Genomic DNA, 22,349 nt, shown 5'->3' on the forward strand with positions numbered 1-22,349 from the left:
ATTCTCTGTGAGGTCAGGCTGAGACTAAACTTCAGCTGAAGCCATATCTTTAACTTACCTTCTCCCCTGCCCTATCCTGCTTCCTGAGAGCACTCCCTCAATAAAATCACTCCTACAAGAATTTCTGTGTCAGGCTGTTTCTAGAGAACTTGACTTAAGCAGTCCCTTTCTGTATCTTTTCTGATTATTCTTTTTTTAATGGGGCTTGTTATTTCCTGAAACATACTATAGAAGGATGAGAAGTAAGCTGGGGCAATCTGAGACTTTCATTTAGGTTAGTTGTTTTGAATGCCCTCTTATTAAGTTTATTACTTCCTTTGCAATGGGGTTCCTAGAAATCCCCTTCAATCTCACTCTTTCTGCTTTGGCTGCCTTCTCACCACCTGCTATGAAATGAATTGTACCCAACCCCCTCCAAATTCATATATGGAAGCCCTAAGCCCTGATGTGCTTAGGACATAATTAAAGTTCAAGGAGGTCATAAGGCTAGGGCCCTGATACAACTGGATCAGTGTCCTTTTAAGAAGAGACACCAGAGTGCACATGCTTTTTCCCTTCCCATATGCACAAATAAGAGGTCATGTGAGCACATGCTGAGTGGCTACTTACGAGCCAGGAAGACAGGTCTCACCAGAAACCAATCCTGCTGGCATTCTGATCTTGGACTGTCAGCTTCGAGATCTATGAAAAAATAAATATCTGTTGTTTAAGCCACTCAGCCTATGGTCTTTTGTTATGGCAGCCCAAGCTATCTAAGATACTTTCTTTCACTATGTTTAACCTCCAGCAGTCTCCTCTGGTGTGTCTACCCTGGTTTTTCCAGCTCCATCTCCTCCGCAATTTTGTTACTAACCTGAGCCCTATGGGAGCATGCGCCAATCTCTTGAAGCCACCTGCAGACAGAGATCACTTCAATCTAAGCAAGAGATTGTTTGATAAGCCTTTCATAACTGTGACATGTTTTAAGAAAGTCTCTAGCTCTGAGAAAGTGAATCGGTTCTCAGCTTCCTCCTCCACCAAATCCTCATTTCACAGTACTTAGCAAGGAGGCTTCCCAGTTAGAGACTATAACTATTTCCTTGAAAAAGTTTTTTTCTTTTTATAGTTTTGTGTGAATAATGACTTTTGAGAAAGAAGACGGAGTAAAAATCCCTTTACTCCATTATCTTTAACCAGAAGTATTCATCTATATTTATGTTTTGTATACCATTATAAAGTATGATATATGATGACTGTATATATCATACTTCCTAATGTATGGATGTATAATCGTTTCCAGTTTCCCGTCTTATAAACAGCATTGCTATAAATCTTTGTCCATTTGCACTTATCTGATTATTTCATTAGACAAGATTCCTAGAAACAAAATATCTGTGTCAAAGGCATATACGCCTGTTTAAAACTTTGATATATTTTACCACATGCTATTTTTTAGAAGACATGCTATCAGGGTCAAGCAACAAAGAGCTGTTGGATCATCGCCTAGAAAGTGAAGTCCCCAAAGGATGCCCTGCACAACGGGACATTCTTGAGAAAGGATTCACAATCGTAATCTTTTTCTTAAAATTCTGTACTAATGATGATAGACATAATGATTTTTATTTGTATATTTCTTTGCTTTGCTTGAGTACATAGTTAAAAAGTTATTAGATTTTTACTTTTTTAATCCACCTCTCTAAATAAATACTGATTAGTTGTTTAACTTTATGCAAGGCGCTGTGATAGGCACTGGCCCACAGTAAGTGATACAAAAATACACACATTATTAGCTAGCTTTATTAAAAACTCCTCAAGTATAAAGAGACACAGACAGGCAAATAAATGAATTGCCATATTTGCTTCAACTAACACTTTTTTCCTTCGACAAAATATTCACTTATTCAGTCAACAAATATTTATTGAAAATCTACTATGTGCCAGGCATTGTTCTAAGCCCTGAGAATACAGTCAGAAGCAAAAGCAGCAAAACTCCCTGCCCTGTGGAACTTACATTCTAGTGAGGGAGAGAGACAATAAACATGATCTACACAATAAATAAGAAACAAATAGATAGTGAGAAGCAGGGATATCCCTAAAAGGGTATGGGAGTGGAGGCAATTCAATCAATTGAGCCCCCTACTCAAGATATTCACCCTTGAAAGGAGGCTGCACTGCCCTCATCTTTCTTAGCGCACTCAGGATATCATTAAAGGAAAAAAATCTAAATTTTATTTTAATGGTACTGGGAAAAGAGGAGTAAGGTACAAGAACCCTGAAACATAGGGCATGAGTGGCTACCTTGTTGCCTGATCCCGTGGGCAGGGCTAGGAGGGGTTGAGGTGGGGGGCCGGTGGAGAGGGAAGAGAGAGATTATAATTTTAGATACAGAGGCCATGCAAGGTCTCGCCGAGAAGGGGATTTTGAGTAAGGATCTGAAGTAAAAGAAGCAGCTAGCTGTACAGGAATATACCTAGAGAAAGAGCCCTCCTAGAAGAGGAAACGAGAAACCCAAAGGTCTAAATCACATAGCATACACAGCACCATGGCAGTCAGGAGTTAGTGAAGAGTGGAGAAAAGGCCAAATGGGGGATAGAGGATTGGGGACAAATAAGACTTAAAAAATATGATGGGGTTGAGCAGTGAAAAAACAAAGGATAAAACCACATATTATTATTATATCTATTGCTTGAAACTTGGAGTAGTTTTATAAGGCAAAGTGAGTTTTTAAGGACTAGGAAAATGAAGGTTAAAGGATGCTGTTTTCAAGTATCATAAAGTGGTATTACAAGTACTATACGAACTTGTTCTCTGCATCCACAGAAAAAGATTTGCAGATAATTTACTAGGCCTGTGCCAAAGAGATCAATCAGATGACCTCTGGAGATCCCTTCCAGCAATCTGTAAGCCTCAACGCAGTGTTTCTTAGGCAAAGAATTATTGACATTTCAGTTTAGGAAGTTGGCCAAAGAAAATCATCAGTATTTCATTGTATTGAACATGAACTCAATTGCTCTAAGTCACTTTCCTTCTCGAAAACCTTAAATGGCTTCAGTGTTATGGGAAAATAGCTGAAAGCATTAAAGGCTATCTGTGATCTGGCTATAATGTATGGTTTTAGTCTATTCTTTGCTCTAGTCTGACTTATATATTCATTATTCCCCAAATATGTTTTATGAAAGAGTACTCACCTTCACATCTGATCACACCAATGCTGCTCCTAGAATACCTTTCCTACTCTCTAGTTATCTAAGAGCTATCTTTCTAAGAGTAAATTTGAGCAACAAATCTTAATGAGCAATTTATCAGGAAGTATCAAGAACCTTAAAACTGCTCCTAACTTGGAGTAATTCCCTTCTGGAAATCTCTTCGCCCTTCATATAGTTTTGGATATGTTTCCTCGGGCAAGGGAAACAAAAGAAAAAATAAACAAATGGGTCTATACCAAACTAAAGAGTTTTTCCACAGCAAAGGAAACCATCAAAAACGAGAAGATAACCTGCTGAATGGGAGAAGATATACCAATGATACATCCAATAAGGGGTTAATATCCGAAATATATAAGGAACTCACACAACACCAAAAAAAAAAAAATCCAATTAAATGATGGGCAGAGGAACTAAATAGATTTCTCCAAAGAGGACATACAGATAGCCAATGGACATATAAAAGGTGCTCAATATCACTAATCATCAGACAAATACAAATTAAAATACAATGAGATATCACCTCGCTCCTGTCAGAATAGCTATCATCAATAAATCAACAAACAACATGTGTTGGTGAAGATTGGTGGGAGTGTAAACTGCTGCAACCACTATGGAAAACAATATAAAGTTTCCCCAAAAAATTAAAATTAGAATTACCACATGATCCAGCAATTCTACTTCTGGATATTTATCTGAAGAAATCCAAAACACTAATTCAGAAAGACATATGATCGCTATGTTCACTGAAGCATTATTTACAATAGCCAAGATATGGAAACAACCTAAGCGTCTATTGATAGATGAATGGATAAAGAAGAGGTGGTATTTACATACAATGGAATATTAATCAGCCATAAAAAAGAATGACATCTTGCTACATGTGACAACATGGCTGGACTCAGAGGTATTATGCTAAGTGACGTAAGTCAGACAGAGAAAGGCAAATACCACATTATTTCACTTATACGTGAAATCTAAAAAACAAAATAAACAAAACAGAAACAAACTCATAGATACAGAGAACAAACTGATGGTTCCCAAATGGGAGGGGGTTTGGCAAAAGGGCGAAAAAAGGGGATTAAGACTTACAAATTGCCAGTTATAAAAACAGTCATGGGGATGTAAAGTACAGCATAAGGAATATAGTCAATAATACTGTAATAACCATGTATGGTGTCAGATGGGTACTAGACTTATTGGGGTGATCATAAGTTACATACATGTCTACTCACTGTTTTACACCTGAAACTAATTGAATATTGTATGTTAACCGTAACTGGAAAAAAATTTTAAGCAAATAAATAAATAAATAGAAGGAAAAAAGTCTCTTTTCAGTTCGTTTTCCCAAATCAGCAACCATATACAATCCACACATGGCATGTGGTTATTGGGACTCATATCTCTTTGGATCTAGAGCAGGCCCCCTTCCTTAATTAACATTTTCCATGCCACTGACTTGGAGACCCAAGGATGAGCCAATGTTGCAAGTCCAAAAGCCAGCTGGTGGCAGAATTCCTTGTTGCCCAGGGAAGATCAGTCTTTGTTCCATTAAGGTTTTCAACTTGGTTAGGTGAGGCCCACCACCTTATGGAAAACAATCTGCTTTACTCAAAGTCCTCCCATTTAAGTGTTAATCTCATCCAAAAATACCTGCAGAGAAACATCCAGAATGTTTATGCAAACATCTGGGCGCTGTGGCCTACTTGATATGATATATAAAATTAACTATCGCAAATATATTTCAGTAAGAATGTGTTGTGGGTCGAATTGTGTCTTCAAAAAGATAGGTTTAGGTCCTAACTCCCAGTACCTATGAACGTGACCTTACTTAGAAATAGGGTCATTGCAGTTGTAATTAGTTAACATGAGTCATTCTGGAGTCAGGTAGGCTCTTAATTCAATATAATTGATATCCTTATAAGCATATAAAAAGACATACAGAAAGAGATATGCATAGAGGAAAGGATGTGAATGCAATGTGATGACAGAAGCAGAGATTGGATCTATGGTGCCATAGCCAAGGAATGCCAAAGATTGCTAGCAATACCAAAAGCTAAGAGAAAGACATGGAACAGATTCTCCCTCAGAGTTTCCAGTAGGAACAAATCCTGCCAATATCTTGATTTCTGATTTCTAGCCTCTAGAACTGTGAGAATAAATTTCTACTGCTTAAGCCACCAAGTTTGTGGTACTTTATTACAGCAACCCTGAGAAACTAGTATAGGCAACAGACAAAATATTATGTTCTGATGTCAATTCTTTCTTGTGCTTTCATCAACTTGTGATAAAGTTAGGTTTATGCACGTCTATTTGTTTTCAAATTTTTGAATTGCTTTTTTAATTTTTGGCTATATTAGTTATTTATGTTTACAAAGTCAAGCTATATAATAAAGTATATTTAGGGAAGTCTTACTTCCCCTCAATCCTTCCATCCTGTTCTTTACCTCCCCAAAATATTTTTAAAAATCAAATATCAAATGGTTGTCTCTGGACAGTAGAATTGTGTTTCCTAACTCTTCTTTGCGGTTTTCAAATCAAGACAAAATAACATGATAAATACATACACACACACATACATATAATGATTTGTCCCACAGGGCCAGCTCAAGTTCCATGATCTTGGTGAAACCTCCCCATAAGTACTTTCTCTTTTCTGAACTTGTACATTGTTTACTATCTATACTGCTCACTTAGCCCTTTGCATCGATCAATAAATAAGTTAAAAAATTAATGCACTGAGATCTGAAGGGCACCATGTTAGATGCTATGAGAACACAATGCGTTATCAGTTAAGTTTTCACGTACAGTAACCTCTTTGATTAAGATATATACTGAAGCAAGAACTTTTTTATATTCTTCATGATAGCCATCACTGCTGACTGATAATACCAAACTCTTTTGCACAAAATGTTAACAAAAAATAATAAAAACTGAAACAGATTGATATAAATCCCTTTAATAAAGTATGTCAATGACAATTTCATTTTTAAATAAATATATTATTAAAAATCATGCAAGAGCATTTTGTTATAATCATTAAGAATGATGTGAGACTGCTATTCCCTCTGCAGAAATGCTATAAACAGATGCAAAATGATCAAAGGCTGATGTAATAATGAATCTCAAGTAAGTGGCATGGCCATCATCCTGTGCCTGTAGGGGAAAATCAATATGGACGCTCTTAGCAATTCTAATTAACTGTTAAACAAGCAGTTAGCAAAAGAAAGGGTTCAATGATGCAAAAGTAAAATTCTAATTATAACAATATATAAGATCATATTCAGAAGAGAAGCCAGCTACATATAACAGTATAGTTGTTCTAGTGTGTATCAGCTGAATATCAGCCATGCTTTGATGAAAAATTGCATGTGGAGCTAAAAATGACATTTGTGACCAATTTTTTCAAAGTGTCTTTTTAAAGTATTTTTCATAATAAGAGATTTCCTTTGGTTAATGATGCCTCAGAATATACCCTGAAACATTACTACACTTTTAGATTTATATAATTTTTCTGTAAGGCAATTTGGCAATATATTTTAAAAGCTATAAATATGTTTATACCCTTGAACCTAGTAATTCCATTCCTTGAAATTTAATCTTATTAAATAATTAAAAAGGTAAAGATGTCCCTTGTAGTATAATGACAAAGGGAGGAAAAAGGAAATTAGTTAGCATTTGCCTATTTGCATACATTTAAACTTAAAATTATAATTATAATTGTTTAAAAATGATACAAAATTATTGACATATTACCATTATAACTATATGTGATATATATGGTTGACAACTGGAAAAAAGTAGGTATAGTAAAAGCTGTTGTGACAGGATGATAAAAATATAGGGAATTTTCAGCCTCCCATTCCCTCTTACTATTTTCTAAATGTTCTATAATGCTGGGAGCCTCCCTGATCCACAGTAAGTCCTGAAACAAAATACTCAGCAGAGACGTACTAATCATAACCAATTGGTAAAGATGGAGAAAAGTAGGAAGATAAAATTCAGTCTAATTATTTTCTGTCCCCCTCATTGGCCTCCCCAGTCACTGGGCACATTTGGCTGGTAGAAAAGAGAATGAAAAGGGTTCAAAAACTTCCTACAGACTCTTTTGAAACACTGATTTCATAGCAGCTCCCAGAAAGTTGTGAAAAATGAAATTTAACGAACAAAGTACCACTTTAACCTTCATTTCAAGAGGCTTTAATTAAATATTACCACCTAAAAACACACACACTCACTTTTTTCATGTTTTTGTGTTTGTCTAAAACCAGAGCCTGACAAACTAGCAGGAAGAGAAAAACTCCTGATGAGGCAGCAGCTTCCTCATCAACGGGCATTCATTCCACTTGACAAGCAAAGCCCAATGGAATGTTGTCGAAAAATGCTTGTTCTCTTTTCACCTCATCTCTCTTTGGCTTATTTGTTGCTGATCCTATGCTCCAGTTCCCCTTATCTGAATCTCTCTTGTCCTTTCATGCTTAAATTAACATCCGATTTTGGCATCTCAACCTTTTTTGATTACTATTCTAAAAGGCCTACAGAATCAAATGAAAGAAAGCAAAGAAAGTACTTCCAAATAAATGAATGAAATAATTAAAATAAAAACAAATAAGTGAATTGTTTTATCCTTGCCTGTCATTCTGTCAGTTAGATAAAAGCCTAATTTATAAACGCTACATTTAGATTATAACATTATTGCAAATAACCTTCTCTATTGGTTGACTAAGTACAGAACCTATCATATCATGAGAGTATTAACTTTATGACTATGGAGACAGGTTTAAAATTTAAATATATTGTGCTGGCTAAAGATAATGTTTATCTCTACAAAGTGTATTTACTTACCATAATTTCTTCATTTTGAAGCTGCCCCTCTGTGTGTACTAGATCTAAAATACAAATTTAACAGAAATGAGTTAGGAATCAAAGTACATGAGGGATAACTACTGAAATTTATGTTCAGCAAAATACGCTATCTGGTAATCTAAAATTACACCAAATTTACCTGTGTTTTGGCATTTAAATTTAATACAAAAATAGAGATACTTGATAAAAAAAGTACAAAAGATAAACTATGAGTTATAAAATATCTCTTGTGAGTATAAACATAAGGAAATGTAAATGTAAATTTTAGTAAAGGAATATAAAGGAAGGACTTGATAAAATGTGAAAATCCCTTTTAAGGATCAAGCTACTAACAGCAATTGCAGGCCTAAAAGGAGCCATCTTACTGTTTCCTTGAGTAATGACTAAAGCTGTTTCTCAGAGTAAATTTTTACTATGATGCAGAATTCTGTTGCCCTGCTTTGATCTTTACTGGTATCCAACTTTAGAAAATCTTTACTCATATTATTTTAGGACAGATTAATTTATTTGGTCATGAGTTAATCATACCAAACATTTTTTTGGAAACACAAAAAATTTAATTGATGTAATAAAAAATACTGACATTTAGAAATTAATTTTATTTTGTATTAAAATAGTCAGTGTACATAATTTTAAAAGGCACATAGTAAAAAAAGAGAAGTCTCTGGGAAGATTATGTATGACTTTGTTTCCTAACCTTTCTCTGAGGTAACGAAAAATAGTAATCCTCTGCTTGATCTCTCCTTTCTCCTCCAGTCCTGCTTCCTAGAAGTACATATCATTTTCAAATCTTTAAGCTGTTTTTCCGGGAATTATACTATATTTATATTCCTTTTCTTGATTTGTCAAATTTTTTACTGATTTTATATTATAGCAGATGAAAACTTAGATCTCTTAAACTAATATCCTCTTCCTCTTCCTCCTGCAACTTTTCCCTCCTGCCATCCTCTCAATGTTGAAATCAATTATTTGGTTACATTATTGTCTATATAAATTTTATTTGCTGCTGAAATATGTAATGAATTATGATTACATTTTCTTATTCAACTCTTCCCCCACCAGGAGTTAATAATAAACTCATTTCATTTGCTTAGTTTTTAATTATGAAAAACTGGAAAATTTCAAACATCATAAAAGAAGACAGATCATAACTAACTCCTACATATATATACCCATCATCTAGATTTTATAATTACTAACATTTCACCATACTTGATTTATCTAATTTTTTTTGCTACAGTACTTTAAAGCAAGTCTAAGACATCATGATATTTCACCTCTAAATATTCGATTATCCATCTCTAAATAATAAGAAATGTATATTTTTTACATAATCATACCATTATCATATTAACATTAAAAATAATGCTTTAATATCATATAATACCCAGTCTATACTCAAATTTTCCCACTATCCCCAAAATATTTTCATAGTTGATTTATTCAAATCAGACTTGTCTCTTTTAATCTTGAACTGCTTTCTCTCCCACACACATATTTTTCCCCATGCCACTGACTTATTAAAGAGACCAGGTCAGTTGTCCTGTCGATACAGCGGTCTCCAACATTTTTGGCACCAGGGACCAGTGCTCCTATGAGAATCTAATACCTGATTATCTGAAGTGGGTCTGAGGTGGTGATGCTAGCACTGGGGAGTGGTTGCAAATACAGATGAAGCTTTGCTCACTCGCGCCAACGCTCACCTACTGCTATGAGGCCCAGTTCCTAACAGGCCACAGACTGGTACAGATCCGCTACCCGGGGGTTGGGGACCCCTGCTGTAGAATGTCCCACATTTTGTCATTTTGTGTCCTCATGGTTTCATTTAATTTGTTCTTTTATCCTCCATTATTTCCTATAGCTTGGAAATTAGAGCTAAGGACTTGATTATATTCAGGGTTTGAGGCCTTCATCAAAAGTCTGATGATCTTTGTCTTTTGCTACTTATGAATAAATCATTTGAAAACTGCATGCATGAGCCAGGCTCATTGACCAGTGGACTTTGATAGTGTGACCAGGAATGAACTAGCCTTTGTCAGCATCTATAGATTTTTTTTTTCTGGCGCCATTCAGTTTCCCCAAAGATGAATCCTCCTGTCTCCTACCTGGGGCTATAATCTTGGTTGCTGTCATAAACAGCAGAGCACAGGAGGAGTTCCCACTATTCAATACACAAGCTTCCACCTAAATCCCTGTTTCCCTCCATGTCTCAATCACTCTCTCTATTATGCCTGGTAAAAAGAGCCTCAATATTCAATGTTTCAAGTCATTCCTTGGAGTGGTTTATGGGGGAATGGAGTGGTCACCTAGCTTTGTGGGTTAGAAGATACCTAGGGTTCAAATACTCTGTATATAGATATTCAACTAATGACCCTTTTCTTCTGGCCAGCGTCTCACTCACATTTCTCATGGTACCATCTGCTTCAAATTCTAGACTTTTCCAGGGTTCTGTTGGGAAAACTGGCTTGCTTCTCAGTGATTTACTCCTTGGCCGGCACTTAAGTTATAACCTACTCCATTCAGCTACAGAAATCACTTCTCCATCTGCGTTTTCTCTTCCACAATATATACCTCTCACATCTGCTTTGATCTCCTGGTTTCTTGTGGGTTTTTTTTGTCCTTGTAGGTTTATGCTTCTTTTTATTCCTTTACTATTATTTTCATGGCATTGTGGGAAGGAAAGAAGATAGCTACATGAAAGCAATATATGTTTAACTAGAGGCTACTAATTCTGCTGATACTTAAACAGTACCATTAATCAGGAAGGAAAGACAAGAAACTAATATTTATTGTTTGTCTACCATACACCAGACTTCATGATCACAAAAAACTTAAAAGGTAGGTATCATCTCCATTTTTCAGATAAGGATTCAGAAACTCAGAAACATTAAGTAACATGTTAACAGTTATATAACTACTAAGTGAAGAAGCAGTCTTGTGGCAAACCTGGGTTTTTCTAGGCTCTAAATATGTCACAACAATCATTCAGGTCATCTGTTTTCACCAAAATGCAGACTGATTGGAAACAGAGTTAAAGAACAATTCTCTACTCCCTCATGCTCAGAAAAATGCTGGTGAAACAAGCACATACCTCTTTCAATCCACTGCTCAAAGTCAACTGGCTCTGTAGAGGTACTCTTTTCAATCCTCAAGGTTCGCACTGACATTGTAAATAAACAAAATAAGTAAAGTAGTATCTACATGATTCTATGTTCTGTCCCTCTATTCCTTTTTTCCTGTGTCTGAGACTGTCAGGCATTGGTGGGACTACACAAAGAACTGGGATCAGGAACACATGTTCTGAAAATAATTCACTTACTCTGTTTTTCTATAAGTCCCCATAGTAAAATACAGTCTTGTGTCACTGTAATCTTACAAGTGTTTGCGAGCATACAACATAGAGCTAGTGGAGCCTTTCTGAATTTGGTATCACCAAGATTTTTTTTCTATACAGATAATAATAATAACAGTAGTAGTCTTGGTCATAAATCTTTACAGAGAATCTACTATGTGTGAGTCAGGCATATTTATTCATTTACTCTTGACTACAATCTTATGAGAATAGTATTACTAACCTACTTTACTGATGAGGAAACAGGCTTAGAGAAATCAGGCAACTTAGAGAAGTCAGGTAAAGTGTTAAAAAATATAGAGGTAGCAAGTGCCAGAACTGAACTTTAAATTTTAGGTCTGTCTGACACCAGAGCCTCTACAATTGATGACAAGTGAAACTTAACAAGACAGCAGTCATCTTCCTTCTGCAATGATTTTTCTCCATTACCCTAACCCAGCCCCCACTACACCAGACCGATTTATCCCCTTCTCTGTTCTGTGATCGGTGGAGGCGGGATGAGGACCCCTGTGGACTGCACCACGTGGACTCACTTGTCCAATGGCTACTGGTTTGATCTAGCCAATTGGAGACACTGGGAGGAAATTGGAGGGCAGTGGGGAAGTAGAGCAGGTTGTTTTTTCTCTACTCCCTTCCTGCTTCAGTGCCATGTCTTTGAAAGTGGTTATGTCCCTTCATAATTAAAGCTCCTGACAGGCAGGGCTGTTATTTACAGGCTCTGGCTCTCGCTGAACTCCAGTAACACTACTTCCTACCCTTGGCCCAGGGGTGGAAATGGTTTCCTGCTGTAGCCAGTTTCTGGGTGTCTCACCATCCTTGGTTTATTCCCTTAAGCCAGAACATAATTTTGTAGGTAATCCCATCAATCAAGTCTCTTCATTTGAACCATCTGAAATGTTTTCTGTTTCCTACCATGATTCTGTCAGATATACTTTATCCTTAAATAAACATAAGGCAGGATTAGAATGATGTTACAATGGGAGACTCTCCTCCTAATCCCTCAGAAAATCTCATTATTAATAGAAAAATCAAAATTATCCAATATAAATAATCAGGGTTATCATATTTTCAGAAAGAATTTGACAGAGAACTCCAAGCCAAATAAATCTGTAATAAATATATCAAGGAACCTGGCATTCTGGCAAGCTGGCTTTTTATGTTCATAATAGGGTCTTTTGCCAAAGACTTTCACATAGTAAATTGCATGGAAATTATTATGTGCTTTGGAAGGGTTTCAAATTTGGAGTTTCAGAGAGTCTAACTGTGCTTAAGGCAGTTAACCCATACTTTCCACTCTCCCACTGCAATAAAACTGGATTCCATGATGCAAAGAAAATTAGTGTTTTGCCACAAGTTTACATATGTGCCCTCTGCCTATAGAGAAATTAAAAGATGATAAAAATTAATGTATGATTTGCTTACCAAAGTAACTTTGGATTACAAGCCTTTCAATCCTCACATGTTTGTGAAAACAAACAATGAACTCTTGGGGGAACATTCCTGTGGTGGTCCAAAATGTTTCTAAATTCCTATTGTTAATTTTAAAGAAAAAGAGAAAGGAATAGCCAAATAAAAATTATACATTCACAAAATTCTAGTGAATAAGTATTTAAAAAAATAAATGACCCTTGGATTCTTGCAATCCTTTTCTAACTGTTCATTCTGCCTCTAATATTTCCCCAACTTTAATAGTTCTTCTTTACTACTACCAGATATATTTCCTAAAAACACAGAAACAGAATTTATGTCATTCTTATCGAAAAGCCTTCAGTGGCCCCTTATTGCCTATAAATGTAAATGTATTAGTATGGCATTTTATGACCTGGTCCCATCATTAAAGTACTATCTCCTCTCCCATCACGATATCATCTCCCATCACTGTAGTCATAGCGAGCCAGATAAAATTCTGCAAACAAGTCATGCAGGCTCATGCTCCTGTGCCTTATTACATATGTAATAAATTCCACTGTATAATGTATTTTTTTCCCATTAAGCAGTGTCTTCCAAAAAATTAAAAGAAAAAAAGGTTTTATTTATATTTACCCAAATATTTACCATTTCCAATGTATCAACTTTCTTCCTGTAGATTTGAATTTTCATTTAGTATTATAATCACTTCAACTACAGTACTTCCTTTAGCATTTCCTGTGATGTTGGTCTACTTGTGATGAATAAAATGTCTTTATTCTATCCTAATTTTTGAAGGATATTTTAGCTAGATATAGAATTCTGGTCTGACAGGGGTTTTGGGGGGGTGGGTCTCTCTTTTCCAGCATTAAAAAATATTGTTGCATTGTTATCTGGACTCCACTGTTTGTGATACAAAGTCAGCTGTAACAGGTACTACTGTTCTCCTGTATTTAATGTATTTTTTTCTCTAGCTGTTTAAAAATTTTTTCTTTATTTTTATTTTTTAGCAGATATAGTCTCTTTGTATTTACCCTGGTTGAGGTTTGCTGAGTTTCTTGGATTTGTAAGTTGGCATTTTTTAATAAGATTGGGGAAATCTGGCCAAAAAGTAGAAATAACCCAGATATCCATCAGCTGATAAATGGATAAATAAAATGTGCTATATACATACAATAGACTATTATTTGGCAATAAAAAGAAATGAAGCACTGATATGTGCTATAATATGAATAAACTTGAAAACATGTAAGTGAAAGAAGCCAGTCACAAAAGACCACATATGTATGATTTCATGTATATGAAATGTCTGAATAGGCAAATCTATAGACACAGAAAGTAGATTGGTGGGGATAGGGAGGAGACAGGGTAATTTCAATAGGTTCTGAAATTTCTTTTTAGGGTGATCAAATGTTCTAAAATTGATTGTGCAGATGGTTGTATAATTCTTGTGAATATACTGGAAGCCAATGAATTGTACACTTTAAATAGGTGAATTGTATGGTATGTGAATAATATGTTAATAAAGATGTTAAGAAAAAGAAAAAAAAAGAAGCAGGTTTCCTAACTCACAATTCTGGGTTTTTAATACTATGCTTAATATTTCATAATTTTAAAATTTACATTTTTATGGTTTTAAATATTATTTAAATAAATTTAATGGCTTTTGATTGCCCTATGTTTTTTCTCGGGTGCTTTTAATGAACAAAACCAATATAATAACATCAAATAGTATGCAGTGACATATGGATTTAAAAATGACATATAACAATCCTCATTATTAGGTATAATAAAGTCATGAAAATAGTAGTTTTCTTTAAATGAGGCTTTACAGCTAATGACTGTTTAATATCTATTACCTCATATGATTTTTTCATAACTCTGAGATAATCAGGGAAGGTAATGTTAATCCCATTTTTCAGACCTGAAAACTGAGGCTCAAAGAGTAATGCATATACTTTTAGCCCAAGATAACATATATAGTTCACTTATTCAGGAATTTTAACTGTAAATCTAGTATTCTTCTACATTATCCCAAAAGGACTAATTCTCTAATTTTTCTGTTAATTTGTTTTTTTCTAATGCAGAGCTTCTTTTCTCCTTTTTCACTGATGTATAAATTGCCAGATGGCAAAAGTAGAGTCAAGGGCAAATAAAAATATCATCACTTTCTTTAATTCTCATTTCTGGGAAATAGAAAGTTGGAAGCACTGTCCTGTAGGGGCAAATTTATAGCACTGTTTTCTCTAAATAATTCTATGGTTACTTCCATTTAGATTAACCAATGTATGAGCAGAGAATAATTTTTATATCTACCATATAAAGTCTAATTCTATTTGTTGGAAATGTATATGAATTAAAAGTCTCTGATGTGCTCTATTCAGTTATGAGATAACTACTTTTATTTCATAAGGTTTTCTGTATTAAGGGTTTTGTCTAACCTAAAAAATATTACATCCTTAACCATTCATTAATATGCACTGATATGTGGAAAGATCTATATTTCTGACAAACAACTTGAGACAAATCTTTATAGGTATATGTATTCTCACACCAGTTCCCACATTAATACTCCCAGGCAGAGTGGGATAAATAACTATTACCTGAATTTCAGAAAGTAAAACATTAAGAAGGATTAAGAACAGGCAAAAAACCAAAAAAAAAACCAGATAGTAAGTTTTTGATGCAAACTTTAAGTTTGAGTTATCATTGTGTAGTACAAAGAACCCCAAACTAGGAGTAAGAAGATATGGGTGTTAATTTTGATTCTGCTAATTGGTTATCTGTGTGATTTCGAGCAAGTCATTTTACCTCTGAGGTTGAAAATCCTTTTTTTTTTTTTTTTTTTGCCTTTATTCCCTAAGCTTACAATGTGGGTCAAATAACAAAACATTTAGGAAACTATAAAGTCCTATGCAAATGTAAAGTAACTTATGCATATATGTATGTGTATGTGTAAATACTCAGCTACTCTCCAGTATTAGCTGAGTTTAATATTTGATGGTCTATCTCGACCTACTCAACAAATATTTTAAGACACTGTGGAGTTAAAGATGAATAAGTCACAGTTGCTGACTTCTAGGAATTTGCAGTTAAGAGACAAACATTAAAGAGGAGTAATTATATAATAAAGAGATAAATAAGGTAATAGAGGTATATACTGAATTCTACTGAAGTTCCAACAAAAAAGGTAAACTCATTCTACTTGAGGAAAAGAGACAGATATCAAAGAGGAAATAACAATTAGGTTTAAAGGAAGAGTTTGAGTTGTTAACATTTATCCAGATACATGGGCTTCACAATAGAACACAAAGAACAAGATCTCTGTTACAACTGGCTCTGCCTTCAATAGTTAAAACTAATACTTGACCTCTCTCACATGTCTAAAATGAAAGGTTTAGATAAGATGAACTCCTAAGTCCTTCCAGCTCTAAAATTATAAGGTTCTATGAGTCAAACTCTAGTCACTATACAAATACCAAGAAAGAGAACTCGAGAGAGTAATAAAATAGCCAGAGTTCTCCCGTTAATTACTTTTTCTTGGAATTTAAAAGTCTGAGAATGATATTTATCTCTATCCAGAATAAGCTCTAGCACAGTGAAGAGTAGAAACTGGAATAATATCAAGAAGCTGAGAAGCAAACTATGCAGGTGGATAACAAGAAATGAAACATTTGGTTTAGAAAAGATATTGCTTCGATTAATAAGGAAATAGGCAATACATAGGAAATTACAATGTTTATATTCCTATTTACTAAGAAAAATTTGGAATAAAACCATAACCAGATATTAAAGTGTGCACTTGTACAAAATGACATCGTTATTGTTTGAAGTTTTGCCCTGTTAAACCACTTTTTAAAAAAACTGTCTGTATAAAAAGGTCAGTTTAGGCATTATCAAGAAAAGCATCAAAAACCTAAATATATACAACTGAATTAGTTTCAGAAATGGTGCCAAAGGTGGATATTGTCAGGTACTATCTATGTCACCAAATGTTTATTAAACTATGTTTAACAGTGCTAATTGTTATAAAACACAGTCCCAGTACTCAAGGAGTTCACTGACCTAATATCAAGACGTTAAAGAAGAAAGAATAATAACTCTTACCCATCAATCATATTTTCAGGGGGGTGTTTTTCATCACTTGATGTAGCTAAAATCACTTCAGCCCCCTCAGAGCTCAAACAGAGATCAACTTTTCTCATCTTGAAGTGTTTAACCTGCAAATAAAACAGTAACAACAAAAGCAACTTATTAATTCTCTGCACTTTAACTGAGAAAAGGAAGAAAGCCTGTTGCCTAGCACACAGCTTAACAACCAAGCTATTCAACAAGTGGGAGGGATTCTAACATGTTTATTTACATAAGTAGACTTCTGACCTCTCACAGGAATAATCTGTAAGATATGAGTATTTCTAATACTCTACTCCATAAAACAAGTTCTTGACTACTCTGAAATCATTTTTTGCTTCTAAAATTAAAAACTCTCAATAATTATGCAGAAAGTTAACAAGTTAAGGTGATATAAATTAGTGGGTAAATTTTTTAAAGTTATATTTATGAAATTAAAAAAATACTTGGAGCATAAAAACAGATTCTTTGTGACTATTTATACATTTATCAATGAAGTAACAAACAAATATTATTTACATCTTAAAGGACACTTCTGTTGTATGGTAATATTTTAAGTTTAATGGTAATATTCTGAAAGGATATTATTGAGTTCGACTATGAACCTTGGTGAGTAAGACAGAAAGAAGACAGAGAAGATTCTATCTGATCTCACTCACCCTCCTCCTTGATCTGGTGGGCACAAATCAATATATAGGTACAAAGTGACTGGAAAAGCTGTATCTACAAAGAATCAAAAGAACATTCAGAAAAGTGAGAAAAGCTTCCAATACCCTTCTTACCCTGACCCCAGTCTAACTTTTCAAAAAAAAAAAAAACTATTTCAAATAAACAAATGACAAAGTACAAAGAATATTACACATATTAAACAACTATGTATCACTGCTTAGATTTTTAAAATGTTAACATTTTTGCCATATCTATTTGAAAAAATTTTTTGAGAAATATGTAGCCCTTACCTGGCCCTATTCCCTTCCTTAATGAATATCCTTCCTGACTATATTTTTATACCATTATCATATATTTAATGCATAAGTATCATATATATATCTCCAAAAAATAGGTACTGTTCTTTGAAAACTTAGGTGTTTTTGCAATGTATATATCCTTTTGCTACTTGCTTTTTTCATTTTGACTGCTGTAAGGTATTTCTCCATTGCTCTAATGATGGATATTTAGGTCGGTTTCCAATTTTGCTATTATAAACAGATTTGCAATGCACATCTTAGGCACATGTGGGAGAAAGTCTTTCTGATAAAAGAATTTCTTTATAGAAGAAAAATTGCAGAAACTTAGAATCAATATATCTTCAAGTCAATAATTGATCAATTTGATCTCTAAATTATAACAATTTATAGTACCATGAGCAGTGTATGAGAGTCTCTGTTTCCTCATATTCTAACAATCACCTACTTGGTATCTCATTGGTGTGAAATGGTATCTCGATAAGATTTCTATTTGTATTGCCAAGATAATAACTGAGATTGAATACTGTTTCTTATGTTTATGGGCCATTCAGGCCTCTTCTTCTGTTATTTGCTTTTTCTTATCCTTTGCTCATTTTTCTATTGGATTATTCTTTCAAAAAAAATTTGTCCATTTGTTTTTGATTTATAGGTATTTTTAAAACAGAATATTCTGTATATAAATCCTTTGTTATATTGTTTTGTAAATATCTTCTACTCTGTGGCTTGATTTTTTTTTTTAACTTTGCTTTTTTTGTTTTGTTTTGTTTTGATGTGTAAAAGTTACCCCCCCACACACACTCCCTTTGTTAATGAACTATAACACTCATCCAGAAAAGAACACAAATCACAAGTATATAGCACAATAAATTTTCACAAAGTAGACATATCCAGATAACCACTATCCAGGTAAAGAAATAGAACATTATCAGCAATTGAGAAGTCCTCCTTAAGCCCCTTTTCAATCATGACCCCACCTTCTTTCCCAAAGGTAAGCATGGTCCTTATTTCTAACACTATAGATTCATTTTGCCTGAACTTCATATACATGTAATCATACAGTTTATACTCATTGGTATCTGGCTTCACTCATTATTATATTTTTGAAATGCATCCACGTTGTTGTGTGTGACTAAGTAGAGCTACATCTTAGCCCTCATCCAGCTTCATTCCTGATTTAAAAAAAAAAAAAATCAGCCCCTAAGTGGAGCTTCACAGGCAAACTGGGTATAAACTAAAGCAAAGAAAGATTTTTGTGACCTCAGGTACTTACATCCCAAAGACCTCATGAAAGAGGGAACTGATCTCACTCCTGAATATCAGAAATCAGAGGTAAACTGAAACTATTTAAATAAAACTACAACTCAGTCCAATTCCAGTACAATTCGGAGCCGGACTGAAGTGTTCTGCCCCTTATCCCAGCTCCTAAACAAAGAAAATTGTGTGTTCTCTCTGGGGAAAAATCACTATATACTTTTGTGTCTGTTCTTTTAAACGTAATGTCCAGCATACAGTCGTCTGAAGCAGATCTATAGTTGACTCAGGTTCTGGAATTAGCAGACAGAGATAAAGATAAATACTATAAATTTGTTAGAGAATTTAGTAAAAAGATGCACAGATGGGTGAACAGAAAAGGAAGTTTAGCAGAGAAGTGGAAACTCTGAAACACAAAATGGAAAATCTAGAACTGAAAAATGTCATACCTGAAATAAAGATTTCAATAGATGGGCCTAATGTCATACTAGAACCAGCATATGAAAGAGTCATTGAACTTAAAGATAGTCCAATAAAAATGATCCAAAGTGAAACACAGAGAAAAAAATGAAAATAACAGAACAGAGCATCAGATACATGTGAAACATAATCAAACTATTCTGATACATGTAATTGGAGTCCCAGAAGGAGAGGAGAAAGAGAATATAGTGTAGAAGAAAACTATAAAGAGATATGGCTGAAATTTTTCTAAAATATATAAAAGACATAAACTCACAGATCCAAGAAGTTCATCAACCCTTAGTTGGATAAATACAAAGAGGATCCCACCTAGTCTCACCTTAGTGAATTGCTGCAATTTAAAGAAAAGAGGAAGGGGGGAAAGGCAGTCAAAATAAAAAACACATAATATCAAGGCAAACAATAAGAATCAGAATTGACTTCTCATCAGAAACAATGGAAGCCAAAAGACAATGGAATGACATCTCTAAAGTGCTAAAAGATAAAAAATAGAATTCTATATCCAGCAAAAACATCCTTCAAAAGTGAAAGCAAAATAAAGATATTTTCAGGCAAACAAAAGCTGAAAGTATTTGTTACCAGTAGATCCACACTACAAAAAAATATTAAAGGAAGTTCTGTAGGCTGAAGGGTAATGATTCCAGGTTGAATCCTGACTGTATCAGAATGAAGAGCACAGGAAAGAGTAAATATATTGCTAACATAAAAGAATATTTTTAAAAAATTATAAGACTATTGACTAAAGAAAAAAATAGCAATGAATGATAGGGATTTAATGGATGTAGAAGTAATAAATACAAGAATAATACAGAAGGCGAGAAGTTAAATGAGACTTTCTATAAAGTACTTTTGTAAAGTTCTTACATTGAACATGAAGTGATATATATTAATTCAAAGTAGACAAGGATGTTAAGGCTGCATGTTGTAATCCTAGGATTAGAAAAAAGTCATTACTAAAAACCATAAAACAAAGAGTTATAGGAAGACAGCAACAGAGAAGAAAAAATGGGATACCATAAAAATACCTGATTAATCTGAAAGAAGGCCAAAAAAGAGAACAAAAGAATAAAGACAAATATAAAATAAATGACCAGATTGTTTTAAGCACAAATACATCAATTGTTCCATTAAATGTTGATAAACTGAACACTACATTATCAGACTGAATTTAAAAACCCAACTAGATACACTTTTCAAGAGACACATTCTAAATATATGAATAGACTGAAAATGAAAAGATAGGAATAATAAGTATTAATATCTGGTAAGGTAAATTCCTCTACTTAATTTTAAAATTTGTTTACTTCTATGCTTTGTACCTTATTAGAAACAGTTAAGTTACAGAAAAAAAAACATTTTTTGAAATGTTGATTGCAATTCAATTCCATTTATAGATTAATCTAGAGAGAATATCATATTTATAACAATAAAATTCATGGTTGGGATTATCTCTTCATTTAAGACTTCTTTTAAGTCCCTAAATTGTTTTATAGTTTTCTCCAAACATATCTTCACCTCTTTTGTTAGATTTATTCTTAGATGCCTTATGGTTTCTATCACTATTGTACAGGGGCTCTTTTAAAAACATTACTTTTTAAAAATCTTATTCTTTATCACACAAGAAATATTTCTAACATTTCACCTTTAAATGTAATGTTCACTGAAGGTTCTGTTAGACACTGTTCATTGGGTTACAGAAATTCCCTTCTAGTTTGCTATTTTTCTTTTAACCACAATAAGCATTGAGTTTTATCAAATGCTCATCTAACATTTACTAAGATGATCGAATACCTTTCTCTACAGGTTGAAAATGTGATCAATTAAATCAAGATTTCTAATGTTACAACATCCCCAGTTTATAGCCTAAAGTCTATTTATGATGACTTACGTATATTATTTTTATCCATAGTTGTATTCAGTTTGCTAATATTTTATTTGTAATTTTTGCAAATATATTTCTAAGTGAGATTGGCCAATAAATTTCCTTTGTTATTCAGTCCATGTCTAGTTTTGGAATAAATATATACTCCCAACATAAAGAAGTTGGAGAGCTCCCCCGCTTTTCCAGCTGTTGGGACAAGTTTTATAAGATAGGGGTTACATGATCCTGTAAACCTGATATAGTGTTTGTACATAGATTTTTTTTTTTTTTACTATTTCAAGATCAATAGTTTTCTACACCTTCTTGAGACAATTTTGAAATTAATATTTTGTAGAGAATTATCCATTTCTTCTTTTTATATTTATTGGCATAAAGTTCACTTTTGTCGTAATTTTAAAATCTGATAGTGTTAAAAGCTGTGGTAAGATTGGTCAAAAAAAAGGCATATATTCTAATATTTTTATTTGTGCCTTTTTTTCTTGCTTTTAATACTACTGGAACCAGAGGACTGGTTCCAGATAAAGGTGTGGGAGGAACATTGTTAACCCCTAGTTTGAAGAGAAGAAAGATCATGAATTCCTAGAAATACATTGATGAACTTGGATGTTAATTCTCAACAAATTTCTAAAATTATTAAATTCCATCACTAAAATGAAGGCCTTGAAAAGGTAAATGAGACAGTAAAACAGAAAGCAGTAGTTACATAAGTTCACAAACGTTATACCATACCTATACATTTTTGTTTGTTTGATAGACTTACTACATGTTCTGAATATTTCAACAAAACTTCAAAGTTTCTCAATATACCCTGTGGACTAGATGGAGACATG

The 22,349-nt window shown here is 33.8% G+C and overlaps 1 protein-coding gene across 4 annotated transcripts in view; it reads right to left on the reverse strand.

Moving 5' to 3' along the window:
* The window catches only part of IFT25 (intraflagellar transport 25), a 46,918-nt gene that overhangs the window by 20,983 nt on the left and 3,586 nt on the right, over nucleotides 1-22,349 (reverse strand). For 2 of the 4 annotated variants that reach the window (XM_039886812.1, XM_039886820.1), the window contains exons 2-7: nucleotides 17,598-17,661; nucleotides 16,915-17,027; nucleotides 12,823-12,929; nucleotides 11,140-11,208; nucleotides 8,028-8,071; nucleotides 6,126-6,338 (exon numbers count right to left, since the gene is read on the reverse strand). In XM_039886812.1, coding sequence (XP_039742746.1) covers nucleotides 6,222-6,338; nucleotides 8,028-8,071; nucleotides 11,140-11,208; nucleotides 12,823-12,929; nucleotides 16,915-17,012 — 435 coding nt within the window. In that variant the 5' untranslated portion in view covers nucleotides 17,013-17,027; nucleotides 17,598-17,661 and the 3' untranslated portion in view covers nucleotides 6,126-6,221. Of the gene's footprint in view, nucleotides 1-609; nucleotides 682-6,125; nucleotides 6,339-8,027; nucleotides 8,072-11,139; nucleotides 11,209-12,822; nucleotides 12,930-16,914; nucleotides 17,028-17,597; nucleotides 17,662-22,349 lie in introns of those variants that run through there. The other 2 variants (XM_039886826.1, XM_039886835.1) reach the window with 2 other exon arrangements.

Source organism: Pteropus medius, unplaced genomic scaffold (assembly GCF_902729225.1).
Source record: "Pteropus medius unplaced genomic scaffold, Ma_sr-lr_union100, whole genome shotgun sequence".
Lineage (NCBI taxonomy): Eukaryota > Metazoa > Chordata > Mammalia > Chiroptera > Pteropodidae > Pteropus > Pteropus medius.